At 43.1% G+C, this 15,248-nt stretch overlaps 1 protein-coding gene across 6 annotated transcripts in view; it reads right to left on the bottom strand.

Moving 5' to 3' along the window:
- Positions 1-15,248, bottom strand: part of LOC139279704 (eyes absent homolog 3-like) — a 110,206-nt gene that overhangs the window by 55,237 nt on the left and 39,721 nt on the right. For all 6 annotated transcript variants that reach the window (XM_070898847.1, XM_070898844.1, XM_070898843.1 and 3 more), the window contains one exon: positions 4,701-4,812. In XM_070898847.1, the coding sequence (XP_070754948.1) occupies positions 4,701-4,733 (33 nt within the window). In that variant the 5' untranslated portion in view covers positions 4,734-4,812. The remainder of the gene's footprint in view (positions 1-4,700; positions 4,813-15,248) is intronic.

Raw genomic sequence — 15,248 nt, 5'->3', positions numbered from 1 at the left:
AAACACTAAGTGTAATTAGTTTTGGATGACTAGCAAAAATCCAGCACATTCACATTGGGTTTAGTGGCCTCCTTTTGTGCTGTAGATTTCTAGAGAGCGAGAGCGCGACAGAGCGAAAAAATGGTGGGAAAAACAGAGCAACCAGGAAATTAGCATAACCGCAGACAAAACACACCAATTAAAATATTCTCCCAGTACTGTTTGCTAGTGCTGTTGGTGAGGAGTTAAACTAATATGGCAGGGGGATGGGTACCAATACAGGGAGACAGAGGGAAACAAAAATGAGACAAAAACAAAAGACAGAAAAGAGATGAGTAAAAGTGGAGGGCAGAGAAACCAAAGGCAAGAAACAAAAAAGGGCCACTGAATATAAAAGGGCTGCAGGAGGGGTCAAAACTAAAAATCATGGTTTAAAAACTAGGATGAAAACACTCTACCTAAATGCACGCAGCATTCGAAATAAAGTAAATGAGTTGACGGCACAAATCATTACAAATGGGTATGATTTGGTGGCCATTACAGAAACATGGTTCCAAGGTGGCCAAGACTAGAAATTAAACATACAGGGGTATCTGACGATTCAGAAAGATAGGCAAGGGAAAGGAGGTGGGGTAGCTCTGTTAATAAAAGATGATATCAGGGCAGTTGTGAGGGATGATATTGGCTCCAATGAACAAAATGTTGAATCATTGTGGGTGGAGATTAGAGATAGTAAGGGGAAAAAGTCACTGGTCGGCGTAGTTTATAGGCCCCCAAATAATAACTTCACGGTGGGGCGGGCAATAATCAAGGGAATAATGGAGGCATGTGAAAAAGGAACGGCAGTAATCATGGGGGATTTTAACCTACATATTGATTGGTCAACTCAAATCGCACTGGAGGAGGAATTCATAGAATGCATACGGGATTGTTTCTTAGAACAGTATGTAACAGAGCCTACAAGGGAGCAAGCCATCTTAGATCTGGTCCTGTGTAATGAGACAGGAAAAATAAACTATCTCCTCGTAAAAGATCCTCTCGGAATGAGTGATCACAATATGGTTGAATTTGTAATACAGATCGAGGATGAGGAAGTTGTGTCAGAAACGAGCGTACTATGCTTAAACAAAGGGGACTACAGTGGGATGAGGGCAGAGTTAGCTAAAGTAGACTGGAAACAAGGACTAAACGGTGGCACAATTGAGGAACAGTGGAGGACTTTTAAGGAGCTCTTTCATAGTGCGCAACAAAAATATATTCCAGTGAAAAAGAAGGGCGGCAAGAGAAGGGATAACCAGCCGTGGATAACCAAGGAAATAAAGGAAAGTATCAAATCAAAGACCAATGCGTATAAGGTGGCCAAGGTTAGTGGGAAAATAGAGGATTGGGAAAATTTTAAGCAACAGCAAAGAATGACTAAAAAAGCAATAAAGAAAGGGAAGATAGATTATGAAGGTAAACTTGCGCAAAACATAAAAACAGATAGTGAAATCTTTTACAGATATATAAAACGGAAAAGAGTGACTAAAGTAAATGTTGGTCCCTTAGAAGATGAAAAGGGGGATTTAATAATGGGAAATGTGGAAATGGCTGAGACCTTAAACAATTATTTTGCTTCCGTCTTCACAGTGGAAGACACAAAAACCATGCCAAAATTTGCAGGCCACAGGAATGTGGGAAGGGAGGACCTTGAGACAATCACTATCACTAGGGGGGTAGTGCTGGACAGACTAATGGGACTGAAGGTAGACAAGTCCCCTGGTCCTGATGAAATGCATCCCAGAGTATTAAAAGAGATGGCGGAAGTTATAGCAGATGCATTCGTTATAATCTACCAAAATTCTCTGGACTCTGGAGAGGTACCAGCGGATTGGAGAGCAGCTAATGTAACGCCTCTGTTTAAAAAAGGGGGCAGGCAAAAGGCAGGTAACTATAGGCCAGTTAGTTTAACATCTGTAGTGGGAAAATGCTTGAAACTATTAAGGAAGAAATAGTGGGACATCTATATAGGAATAGTGCAATCAAGCAGATGCAGCATGGATTCATGAATGGGAAATCATGTTTAACTAACTTACTGGAATTCTTTGATATAACGAGCATGGTGGATAGAGGTGTACCGATGGATGTGGTGTATTTAGATTTCCAAAAGGCATTCGATAAGGTGCCACACAAAAGGTTACTGCAGAAGATAAAGGTACGCGGAGTCAGAGGAAATGTATTAGCATGGATAGAGAATTGGCTGGCGAACAGAAAGCAGAGAGTCGGGATAAATGGGTCCTTTTCCAGTTGGAAATCAGTGGTTAGTGGTGTGCCACAGGGATCAGTGCTGGGATCACAACTGTTTACAATATACATAGATGACCTGGAAGAGGGGACAGAGTGTAGTGCAACAAAATTTGCAGATGACACTAAGATTAGTGGGAAAGCGGGTTGTGTAGAGGACTCAGAGAGGCTGCAAGGAGATTTGGATAGGTTAAGCGAATGGGCTAAGGTTTGGCAGATGGAATACAATGTCGGAAGGTGAGGTCATCCACCTTGGGGGAAAAAAAAAAAAACAGTAAAAGGGAATATTATTTGAATGGGGAGAAATTACAACATGCTGTGGTGCAGAGGGACCGGGGGGTCCTTGTGCATGAATCCCAAAAGGTTAGTTTGCAGGTGCAGCAGGTAATCAGGAAGGCGAATGGAATGTTGGCCTTCATTGCGAGAGGGATGGAGTACAAAAGCAGGGAGGTCCTGCTGCAACCGTATACGGTATTGGTAAGGCCACATCTGGGGTACTGCGTGCAGTTTTGGTCACCTTACTTAAGGAAGGATATACTAGCTTTGGAATGGGTACAGAGACGATTCACTAGGCTGATTCCAGAAATGAGGGGGTTACCTTATGATGATGGAGTAAAAACCCAGTCTACTCAATCTTTGGAGTTCAGAAGGTTGAGGGGCGGATCTTATAGAAACATTTAAAATCATGAAAGAGGCAGAGAGGTTGTTTCCATTGGTAGGGGAGACGAGAACTAGGGGGCACAGCCTCAAAATACGGGGGAGCCAATTTAAAACCGAGTTGAGAAAGAATTTCTTCTCCCAGAGGGTTGTGAATCTGTGGAATTCTCTGCCCAGGGAAGCAGTTGAGGCTAGCTCATTGAATGTTTTCAAGTCAAAGATAGATAGATTTTTAACCAATAAGGGAATTAAGGGTTACGGGGAGAGGGCGGGTAAGTGGAGCTGAGTCCACGACCAGATCAGCCATGAGCTTATTGAATGGCGGAGCAGGCTCGAGGGGCTAGATGGCCTTCTCCTGTTCCTAATTCTTATGTTCTTATGTACTGGAATGAGGAGAGCAGGCACAGAATTAGAGAACCCTAAAAAGGATGACCAGGTTGAAACAGAAGATGAACACAGCAAACTATAATGACATCCTTAAGTATTCACCAGGGAGGATATAATCAATGCACCCCCTCCCAAATAGCAGTTCAATATTAACTTCGACAAACAAGGCGGAGATCTTCAGACAGGCTACAAGGACTCCCAGGTGTCAGTGGAGATGTTGCACTTTATCAGGGAGGCTTTGAGGGTGTCCTTGTAACGTTTCCTCTGCCCACCTTTGGCTCGTTTGCCGTGAAGGAGTTCAGAGTAGAGCGCTTGCTTTGGGAGCCTCGTATATGGCATGCGAACAATGTGTCCTGCCCAGCGGAGCTGATCAAGTGTGGTCAATGCTTCAATGCTGGGTAGTTGTCCTAGTCGAGGACGCTAATGTTGGTGCGTCTGTCCTCCCAGGGGACTTGCGTCTGCGCACACAGAGGCTGAACTCCAGGACATAGTCGACGTATGTACGAAAGCATGGGCCTTACGCTAAACATCCGTAAGACAAAGGTCCTCCGCCACCTTGTCCTCGCCACACTGCACTGCCCCCCAGTCATCAAGATCCATGGCGCGACCCCGGACAACGTGGACCATTTCCCATACCTCGGGAGCCTCTTATCAACAAGAGCAGACATTGACGACGAGATTCAACACTGCCTCAAGTGCGCCAGTGCAGCCTTCGGCCGCCTGAGGAAAAGAGTGTTCAAAGACCAGGCCCCCAGATCTGTCACCAAGCTCATGGTGTACTACAGGGCTGTAGTAATACCCGCCCTCCTGTATGGCTCAGAGCCATGGACCATGTGCAATGGACACCTCAAGGAAGCAGTAACAGGGTGAAGGCAAATGCAGAGTGCAGAGCTTCAGTGACGGATGTTCGGGGCCACTATTTCTAGAAATGATTTCTCGTCAGAAACTTAACATTGGTCAAATTTACAGACATGAATGAACCAAGAGAGGGCAAATAAAATCAGTGGAGGCAGTCAGGAACCAGTAAAATGATTCAGATAAACATACAAGTGGACAAAACAGTGACTGTTGAACTTTAATACAGACAAGTGCAGAGGGAGAGAAAATTAACAGTGAAGTTCCAATATATCTACGGTTATTAGTCAGGGGAGGGGCACAGAGCGCGAGCGAGGGGCGCGGGGCCACAGAGCAAGCGAGGGGAAGCAAGAAACATTTATATAGCATATTCCATTCAGAAACAGAACTAAAATTACATACAATTGTCTGCCCAACACTCTCATGCAAGATCAAATAAAATACAAATTGTCACAATGCAAATCTAGGTTTGACAAAACACAATAAAAATCCAGTCAAATAAAGGCTTTAGTCAGAACTAAGCAACACAAAACACTTACAGGTCGTTCCTGTGAGTCCTGTGGATCTTCCATTGAAGTCGAGGGTCTGTGGTTCTCTCCCGATTGCAGACACAGGACAATGATGCAGCTTTGTCTTCAAAAGCTATAATGTCTGTCAAAAATTTTACCCAGTTTTTATATACTCTCATGACAAAAGGTTATCTGATATGACATATTGCCAAACTGCTGATTTATTATTTCAAACTCCGTGACATGAGGTCTGATTTGCAGCAAAGCCCATCATTAACTGAAGACCGTGAAAATATTAAGTGCAGCTTTATGGTTAAGCCTGGGCAGATCAATTAGCTGGATGTAAAGCCTGACCTGTTCCATAAAAAAGGACACCATGTGAAATAATCAGGACAACAGCCACGTGCAACTGCTATTCTAGGAATGAACTCAATTTTTTCCCCCAGATTTGAGGTATGTTCACATGATTTGCCACTGTTCATCTAGTCAATAAGCAATCTGATACCAATAAGTAAAATAAAATGGGAAAACTACTCTTCTGAATACACATGAGCTGCAAATAAGGTGGACAAAAGACAACTAAAAAGTGAATCAGCATTCTAAGCAAATACAATACTCCAAATCCACTGTGGGAGGCAAGACAGGTGTGGTATATATTGGTTCATTTCAAACCTGTGGGCAGAGAATCCCCATCAAACATTGACCCAAAGAACCTTCTCCCCAACATCTGGGAAACAATACCAACTATCCAAATGAAAAAGTACCATAATTGCAGAAAGGTGCTTTTTTGTTGTTGTATTCTAATAACATACAAAAAAGCCAACATTTACAGAAAACTTCAGAAATCTGTTGAGATTTGATGACAAAGAGGCCCTGGAATTCCTCTTGCAGCCCTTGAAATCCAAAGATGCAAATAATGAGGTTTGGACAAGGAGGAAGGACGGTTACTTGCATCTTAAGGGGGGTTTGCAAAATGGTAAGCAATAGTATTGCAAATATTAAATATGGAAACCCTGTATTGTTCAGAATGTGTAGTGTCATACAGTATATTGATTCATGTTATAGTGAAACCTGTAAAAACGGACACTGCCAAAAATTGGACACTTATTGGGACACCCATGTAACTGGAACGGTAAAATATACAAGAGGCACTTAAACCAGACACTTCAATGCAGCAAACTCTTTTACAACTTAAAACACAGGACACAGCCTGTTACCCTCTACAAAGCTGCTGTATCTGGAACTTTTACTGGGTCAGGAGCACTGGCAATTCTCTTGGCAGCTTGTTTTGCTTTCTGCCCCCGAATTCCCACGAGGTCAGTGCATGCCAGTCAACGCGAGGCAGCAGCAGGTTTTGTGAAAGAAATGGCTTTTGTGGAATGGGGAGCTTCCTACCCACCTAGCATCTATAGCAGCCATCTCTGGGACTGAATTGCTTGCACAGCTCTATCCCAGGGGTAGAGCAGTTTCTCTGCTGCAATGGATGCTGGGTAAAGAGCTCCCACTTCTGAAAACATTTTACGGTACATACAATGGCCATTTTGAAAATAAGGACACCTGCAGCCAATACCCAAAGTATCCATCAGTCATTATCTAGCCGCATTTGAAAAGGGATCAGTAACGACCTGCTTTACGCAGAAAACAACTTTCACAAGAGCAGGAGGGAAGAGAAGAAAATTGGTGAAAAAACAAGGGGGGGGGGGGGGGTGAAAAGAAAGATCCCCAAGATCTTAAAATATTCTGGTGTAACATGTGCTATTGATAGCGGTATTAGGAAAGATGAAGGGACTGTAATATTAAATTGCATCAAACCCAATGTTTTTTTTCCTATTGGTAATAATGGAAACTACATTAGTCCACCAGACCCCCATAATTACTGGCCAGGCAGGACTTTCAAATAGGCATTCACTACTGTTTTTATTTTCAATAGAAGGATAAGCCATACAAGCTTAAAAATAGAAACAGGAGGAGTAGGCCACATGTCCCCGCGAGTCTGTCCGCCATTCAATAAGATCATGGCTGATGATCCAACTCAATTCCACTTTCCCATCCTATACCCATAAGAAGCCATGATTACTAATGCCCCAACCAGCTGCGATGTGATGAAATACTTCAACACACACAAATAAAATCTAGCTCTCCCAAAGGCTCCGTTGTTAATGTACTGTTCAACATGATATGCAGCCAAATTCACAAAAGAAAAGTCTCGGGTTTAACCTCTGGTCTGCACTGAGATAGTTGACCTCAATCAGGAGAGTAGTAGAAAATTCACCATTAAGGCTTGGGAGGAAAATAGGTGGATTTCCAAGTGGGCCACATAAAGCTGACTCGGTTTCAAAGTTCCATAGTTTGCCATGTCACATGCATCCACCTCAAGGAGATTCCTCATGTCAGATAGCAGACTAAACAAAAAGTAAATTGATTAAAAGTTCTTGTTAGATATTTAAAAATAAATTTCTCCCAAACCAAAAGATAGTCACTGGTTTGTCATCAAGATAACTACCAAATGCAGGTTTGAGCTCACATTTAAGCGAGCAGCAGATACCAGGAGCTCCTCAGAAATGGCACGGTGAGCAGCACAACTCCTAAAATGTGCATCACCACAAGCATCCTGTCAAGATGATGGGCACACACCAAACCTCATTGAATAATCTGCATGCATTAAGCTTGAGGCATACAATTAGAAAATAATGAGAATAGTCAAGGCTCCAGAGCAGAGCAGAGTTTGGGTAAAAATAAGCAGAGAGGGTCAGGAAGGGACAAAGAGTAACAAAAGTAATAGGGCGTCAATGACTAAAGTGACATCAGGGAACAATAGAAAAAAGTCAATATTAAAGGCACTATATCTGCATGCACGAAGCATTCACAACATAATAGATGAATTAATAGCGTAGATAGAAATTAATAGGTTTGATCTAATAGCCTTAACGGAGATGTGGTTACAAGGTGACCGAGGTTGGGAACTAAATATTCTAGGATACTTAACATTTAAAAGAGATAGGCAAAATGGAAAAGGATAATAAAGGATGGGATAAAGACAGGAGAGAGAAAGGATCTTAGCTCGGAAAATCAAGAAGTAGAATCAGTTTGGGTGGCGCTAAGTAACAGCGAGGGGCAGAAAACATTGTTGGGAGTTGTTTATAGGCCCCGCAAACAGTAGTTGTAATGTAGGGCAGAGTATAAATCAGCACATGTAACACGGGTAATACAGCAATCATGGGAGACTCTAATCTACATATAGACTGGGCAAACCAAATTTGCAGCAATAGTGTGGAGGACGAATTCATGGAATGTATACCAGATAGTTTTCTAGATAAGTATGTTAAGAAACAACTAGGAAACAAGCTATTTTAGATCTAGTATTATGAAATGAAAAAGGGTTAATTAATAATCTCGTAGTAAAGGGGCCCTTAAGCAATAGAATTTTATATTAAGTTTGAAAATGATTTAGGCAAATCTGAAACTAGGGTCTTAAATCTAAACAAAGGAAACTATGTAGTTGCGAGGGATGAGCTGACTAAGGTAGATTGGGAAACTATATTAAAAGATCTGATGGTAGACAAGCAATGGCTAGCATTTAAAGAATACATCATTTAAAACAAATATACATTCCTTTAAGGCACAAAAACCCCATATGAAAAGTGGTCCAACTGTGGCTAACAAGTTAAAGATGGTATTAGATCAAAGGAACATAAGAACATAATAGGAGCAGGAGTAGACCACCTGGCCCCTCGAGCCTGCTCTGCCATTTAATACGATCATGGCTGATCTGATCATGGACTCAGTTCCACTTCCCTGCCCGCTCCCCATAACCCTTTATTCTCTCATCGCTCAAAAATCTGTCCATCGCCGCTTTAAATATATTCAATGACCCAGCCTCCACAGCTCTCTGGGGCAGAGAATTTCACAGATTTACAATCGTCCGAGAGAAGAAATTCCTCCTCACCTCAGTTTTAAATGAGCGGCCCCTTATTCTGAGACTATGGGCCCAAGTTTCCCCAACCCCTTTTTCCAAGCGCACTAACACGAGATGTGCCGACTTTGTGAACTCAAAACGACGCCAAAAAACTTACTGCATATTCTGGCAGTTTGTGTATGTCTCCCTGGTCCTGGTGCAGCGTTTCTGTTTGGAGTGGGGGGCGGAGCTACAGCCCTATGCTGAAAAGTGCTGGCAGCTGTGCGCATGCACGGTAGCTCTTTGCCCTCCCAATGCTCGCCGCCCCTATCTCAGGCCGAGTGGCCTGCCGCACAGGTGCCTATGCTTAATTTTGTTTTATATACCTGATGTTGCTGCATTTTAAAGAACCAAGTGTTACTCAAACTAAAGCGATGATAGAAATTATTAAAAACTTTAAAAAAGATACTTTGAGCTGCTTAGAATGTGCTAGACAGAAGTTGATGGTTTACACTCAGTAGTATCCCCTCGCCCTCCCAGCGCATCCCGGGCCAAGTGGCGGGCCGCACAGGCCGGCCGCTGCCTTCCCGCCCCGTGTATGTGACTCTCACACACTAATATACAAACTAGTTAATGTAACTCTTTGGTAAAAGGAACACTTGGTCAATCACATGCTTTCACATGAAAAAATTAGCAGTTTCTAGGATCTGTTTTGGCTAAGATTTCTACTACAAAGTCCTCTAACTTCCCTTCCCCGCCGCCCCCAAATATCTGGCTACCTGCGCTGATCTCTTAATTCACCGCAGGGTTTTTCAGAATGTACAAAAGTGGCCACTTACTCTGGCCCAATTTAGTTTGGAGTCAGTTTTAGCTGGCTATACTTGCTTAAATGGCCAAAACTGGCGTAAGTGGCTGGTAACGCCCTTTTTTGAAAAAAAACTAAACTTAAAAAAACCTAACTAACTCACTTACACTGGAGCAGATTAAATGGGGAGAATTGCAATTTTTAAGTTACTCAAAAAAAATCTAGTTTCAAAAGAAAACGGAGCAACTCCTGGGGAAACTTGGGCCCTACGTCCCTTAGTTTTAGTTGCCCCTATGAGTGGGAATATCCTCTCTGCATGCACCTTGAGCCCCCTCATTATCTTTAGGGGCTGAAATGGGTCGAACAGATGGTCCAGCCGTTTTTTGGCGGTGCGTCATTTTTTTACCACCCAGTACCGCTAAGCGGAGTGTGTGGGATTTTGATCAATTTTTTCTTGGCAGTAAGCCGGGAACGCGGAGGTGAGGCCTTTTCACTCGGGAATCTTCGGCTCCTGAATTGTGTGCACACAGTTCTCAAGCTCCGCCCCGAAGAGGCACCAACTAGCGTCCAGAGACTGCCGGCTTGAGGGGGTTGTGGGGCGGCCTGAGATCGCTGTGGAGGTACCATAAATTGTAAGTATTACATTGTGTATTTATAGAATAGAGCAACTGTATATAATGAAAACAATGTGCATATTCAAAGTGTTCATTTATTCTCATGGGTGTTTGGTACTGCCAACTAAAATGTACAGTATTACCTTGAACAAAACAGCACCTATTTATTTTGATAGTAAACTGCATCTTGGAGGTTTTATTTACTTACAATGGGTGTGCTTGCATGTGCTGTACTTTTAAATGAGGTTTAGTTTTGTTTCTCGAGATGTTTTTGGAATATATATACTATGGCGGGGAACTTAATGGTGTTTAAAATTGTTCACTTTTTAAACAAAGCTGTTGTGAGGTGTAGAGCGGTGAGGGAGGGGGAGGGGGAGAAGAGATCGGTGTGGGGGGGGGGGGGGAGAGAGAAGAGATCAATCAGTGTGGGGAGGGGAGGGGGGGGGGGGGAAGAGGAGGAGCTTGCTTGGGGGAGGGTCTGCAGGGGGGGGGGGGCGAGAGTCAAAATTATTACAGTTAAGGATGCATACCGCTGACTGAAGATCGACTTAAAACCACCTTTCTCAGATGGTCTGCAGCTCCGGCGGTACGTGGGTGATAAGTGACGAATTTTGTAATTTTGGGCAGTATGGCGGCGGTCTGCATGAGCAGGCTGTGGCGGTATCTCTGATGAATTTTCCGCCGGGCAATATATCAGTATTTTTGGATGAATTGAGATTTTGGGCGGTACGTCGACAATTTTGGGCCCCTATATATTTCGCTAAGACCACCTCTGATTCTTTTGAACTCCAATGAGTATAGTCCCAACTTACTCAACCTATCTTCATAAGTCAACCTCCTCATCTCCAGAATTAATGAAGTGAACCTTCTCTGAATAGGCTCCAATGCAAATATATCCTTCCTTAAATATGAAGACCAAAACTGTACGCAGTACTCCAGGTGTGGCCTTACCAATACCTTGTACAGTTGTAGCAGGACTTCGCTGCTTTTATACTCTATCCCTCTTGCAATAAAGGCCAACATTCAATTTGCCTTCCTGATTACTTGCTGTACCTGCATACTAACTTTGTGTTTCATGCACAAGGACCCCCAGGTCCCTCTGTACTGCAGCACTTTGCAATTTTTCTCCATTTAAATTATAATTTGCTTTTCTATTTTTTTCTGCCGAAGTGGATAACCTCACATTTTCCCACATTATACTCTGTCTGACAAATTTTTGCCCACTCACTTAGCCAGACTATATCCCTTTACAGGTTTTTTGTGCCCTCCTCACAATTTGCTTTCCCACCCATCTTTGTGTCATCAGCAAACTTGGCTGTATTACACTCATCCAAGTCATTAATATAGATTGTAAATAGTTGTGGCCCCAGCACTGATCCCTACGGCACCCCACTAATTACTGTTTGCCCACTTGAAAATAACCCATTTGACTTGACTCTTTGTTTTCTGTTAGTTAGATAATCCTATATCCATGCTAATATATGAACCCCAACCCCGTAAACTTTTATCTTGTGCAGTAACCTTTTAGGTGGCACCTTATCGAACACCTTCTGGAAATCCAAATACACCACATCCACTGGTTTCCCCCTTATCCATCCTGCTCATTATATCCTCAAAGAACTCCTGCAAATTCATAAATCCATGCTGACTCTGCTTGATTGAATTATGCTTTTCCAAATGTCCCGCTACCGCTTCCTTAATAATGGACTCCAGCATTTTCCCAACGACAGACGTTAGGCTAACTGGTCTATAGTTTCCTGCTTTTTGTGTGCCTCCTTTTTTTTACGGTTTTCCAATCCGCTGGGACCGCCCCACCAGAATCCAGGGAATTTTGGTAGATTTCGGGGGGGGAGGGGGGAAAAGAGAGAGAGAGAGAGAGAGAGAGAGAGAGAGAGAGAGAGAGAGAGAGAGAGAGAGAGAGAGAGAGAGAGAGAAAAGAGATTGAATAGACTAGACCTATATTTTATGGAGTTTAGAACAAGATTCTGAGGGGGATTGACAGGGTAGATGTTTCCCCTGGCTGGGAGTCTAGAACCAGGGTCACAATCTCAAAATAAGGGGTCGGCCATTTCAGATGGAGATGAGGTGAAATTTCTTCACTCAGAGGGTGGTGAATCTTTGGAATTCTCTACCCGAGGGCTGTGGAAGCTCAGTCTTTGAGTATATTCAAGACAAGGGATCAATAGTTTTTTGGATATATTAGTCGAATCAAGGGATATGGGGGATAGTGCAGGAAAGTGGACTTGAGGTAGAAGATCAGCCAATATTTTTATTGAATGGCGGAGCAGGCTCGAGGGACCAAATGGCTTACCCCTGCTCCTATTTCTTATGTTATCATTCAAGCAAACTGCACTATTGTCTCAATGGTTCACATTGTTTAGGATTCATTACTTAGCAGGGCTCATAGTAGCCCGAATGCAAACCCTCGTAAAATAATGACATACTTATAAACTTATTTTTATGCAGAGTTGTTATGATCTGGAATACACTGCCCAAAAGAGTGGTGGAAGCAGATTTAATAATAACTTTAAAAGGGGAATTCGATAAATGCTTGAAAAGGAAATATTTGCAGAGCTATGTGGAAAGAGTAGGTGAATGGGATTAGCTCCTTCAAAGAGTTGGCACAGGCACAATGGGTCAAATGGCCTCCTCTGTGCTGTTTCATTCTATTCATCATGATCGTTTTCAAATTCATCTATGGAAGGAGCACTTCTGGATTCAAATTTTTACAACAATAATTTCCATGAATGTGTTACTGGAGCTAACAAAAAACATTTCGCATGTTTCTCACACACATTTACTTCTCTGTACACAGGTATTTGACTCTTGACACATCATTTCCAAAGATCTAACCTCACCACATTTAATGCTTTGGCGTTAGTTTCCATTTGTCTGCAAGTGGCTAAGTGCAAACACCTGACAACTGACACAAGTACAGGCACTGAAGTACTCAAAGAAATTGGGTTATGGTTTCTATAGTGAGTCTTCTGTTTTGCTGGTATAAAAGCAGAGTATGAACAGATTGATCACGGTGGCTTTCAAAATGATCTGTGGAAGGAGCACTTACTTTTTAGAATACTAGAATCAGTTACTTTAATTATCTCAGCTGTCCTGTGTACATGGAGAAACATTAGCTTCTCTGTACAGAGCTGCTGTGTACAACACAAATTAAAAGCCATCAAAAACTCAACATTACAGTAACATAGAAATTTACAGCGCAGGAGGCCGTCATTTCTGCCCATCGTGTCCGTACCAGCCGACAAAGAGCCACACAGCCCTCAGTCAGCAGCCCTGAAGGTTACTTATAAACCCATGAACAATGACAGAAAGGTAAAGAGCATCCTGCCCAACCAGTCCGCCCCACACAACTGCATCACCCACTGCACCGCAACATTCGACCATCCACCCCAACCGGAGCCATGCGATCTCCTGGGAGAGGCAAAAAAAACCAGGCCAACTGGAGAGAAAAAATCTGGGAAAATTCCTCTCCTTGTCGACCAGGTGATTGAAACTAGTCCAGGAGTTCACCCTGGCCATATTTGATTCCCTGCAGTACTTACCATTGTATCTGTGCCAGCCAACAAGAGGTTAGCCAGTCTAATCCCACATACCAGCTCTAGGACCAGATTGGTAGAATTGGAATGAACTATGACCAGCATCAATAGCTACAGAAACTGGTCCAACTTCAAGTACCCATCCAAGCACCTTTTAAATGTGGTGAGGGTGTCTGCATCCACCACTCTTCCAGGCAGTAAGTTCCAGACCCCCACAACCCCCAGCGTGAAGAAGCCTCCCCTCAAATCCCCTCAACCTTCCACCAACCACCTTAAAACTATACCCCGTTGCAACTGGCCCCACCACCAAGGGAAATAGGCCCCTGCTATCCACTATATCCAGGCCCTTCAAAATCTTATACACCTTAATGAGGTTTCCTCTCAGCCTCCTCTGTTCCAATGAGAACAAACCCAGCCTATCCAATCTGTCATCATAGCTAAGATTCTCCATTCCAGGCAGCATCCTCGGAAATCTCCTCTTCAACCTCTCTAGTGCAATCACGTCCTTCCTATAATACGGCCACCAGAACTGTACGCAATGCTCCAGCTGTGGCCTAAACAGAGTATTATACAGTTTAAGCAGAACCTCCCTGCTCTTATATTCTATGCCTCAGCCAATAAAGGCAAGCATCCCGTATGCCTTCTTAACCACCTTATCTACCTGGCCTGCTACTTTCAGGGATCTGTGGACAAGCACTCCAAGGTCCCTTTGTTCAGCTGCACTTTTAAGTGGCCTACCATTTAATGTGTATACTCTTTCCTTATTAGCCCTCCCACTTCTCCGAATTAAATTCCATTTGCCACTGCTCTGCCCACCTGACCAGTGGATTGATATCCTCCTGCAGTCCATGACTTCCATCTTCATTATCAACCACACAGCCAATTTTAGTATCATCAGCAAACTTCTTAATCATAGTCCCTATATTCAAATCTAGATTATTGATATATACCACAAAAAGCAAGGGACCCAGTACTAAGCCCTGCGGAACCCCACTGGAAACATCCTTCCAGTCACAAAAACATCCATCAACCTTTGCTTCCTACGTCCAAACCAATTTTGGATCCAACTTGCCACTTCGCCCTAGATTCCATGGGCTTTTACCTTTGTGACCAGTCTGCCATGTGGGACCTTATCAAAAACTTTGCTAAATTCCACATAAACTACATCGTACTCATTGCCCTTATCGATCCTCCTGATTGACTAACCTGATTACCTCCTCAAAAAATTCAAACATGATCTTCCCTTAACATATCCATGCTGACTGTCTCTAATTAATCCTTGCCTTTCTAAATGTAGATTTATCCTGTCTTTCAGGATTTTTTCCAATAATTTTCCCACCACTGAGGTTGGGCTGACAGGCCTGTAATTACTCAGCCAATACACTTCTCCCTTCTTACACAAGGGTACCACATTAGCAGTCCTCCAGTACCAAGCCCAAATCCAAAGAGACTGGAAAATGATGGTCAAGGCCTCTGCTATTCCCTCTTTTACTTCGCTCAACAGTCTGGGATGCATTTCATCCGGGCCTGGGGACTTACCTACTTTCAAAGCTGCTAAACCACTTAATACCTCCTATCTCACTATGTTTATTTCATCCAGAATTTCACACTCCTGAATAGCAGTATCTGCATTTCCTCTTTCCTTTGTGAAAACAGACGCAAAGTATTCATCAAGAACCATATCAATATCTTCCGCCTCCACACAGAGAT

The sequence above is a fragment of the Pristiophorus japonicus genome, chromosome 14 (assembly GCF_044704955.1).
Source record: "Pristiophorus japonicus isolate sPriJap1 chromosome 14, sPriJap1.hap1, whole genome shotgun sequence".
Classification (NCBI taxonomy): domain Eukaryota; kingdom Metazoa; phylum Chordata; class Chondrichthyes; family Pristiophoridae; genus Pristiophorus; species Pristiophorus japonicus.
The sequence above is the reverse complement of the archived record's forward strand: the minus strand, read 5'-3'. Positions and strand labels throughout refer to the sequence as shown.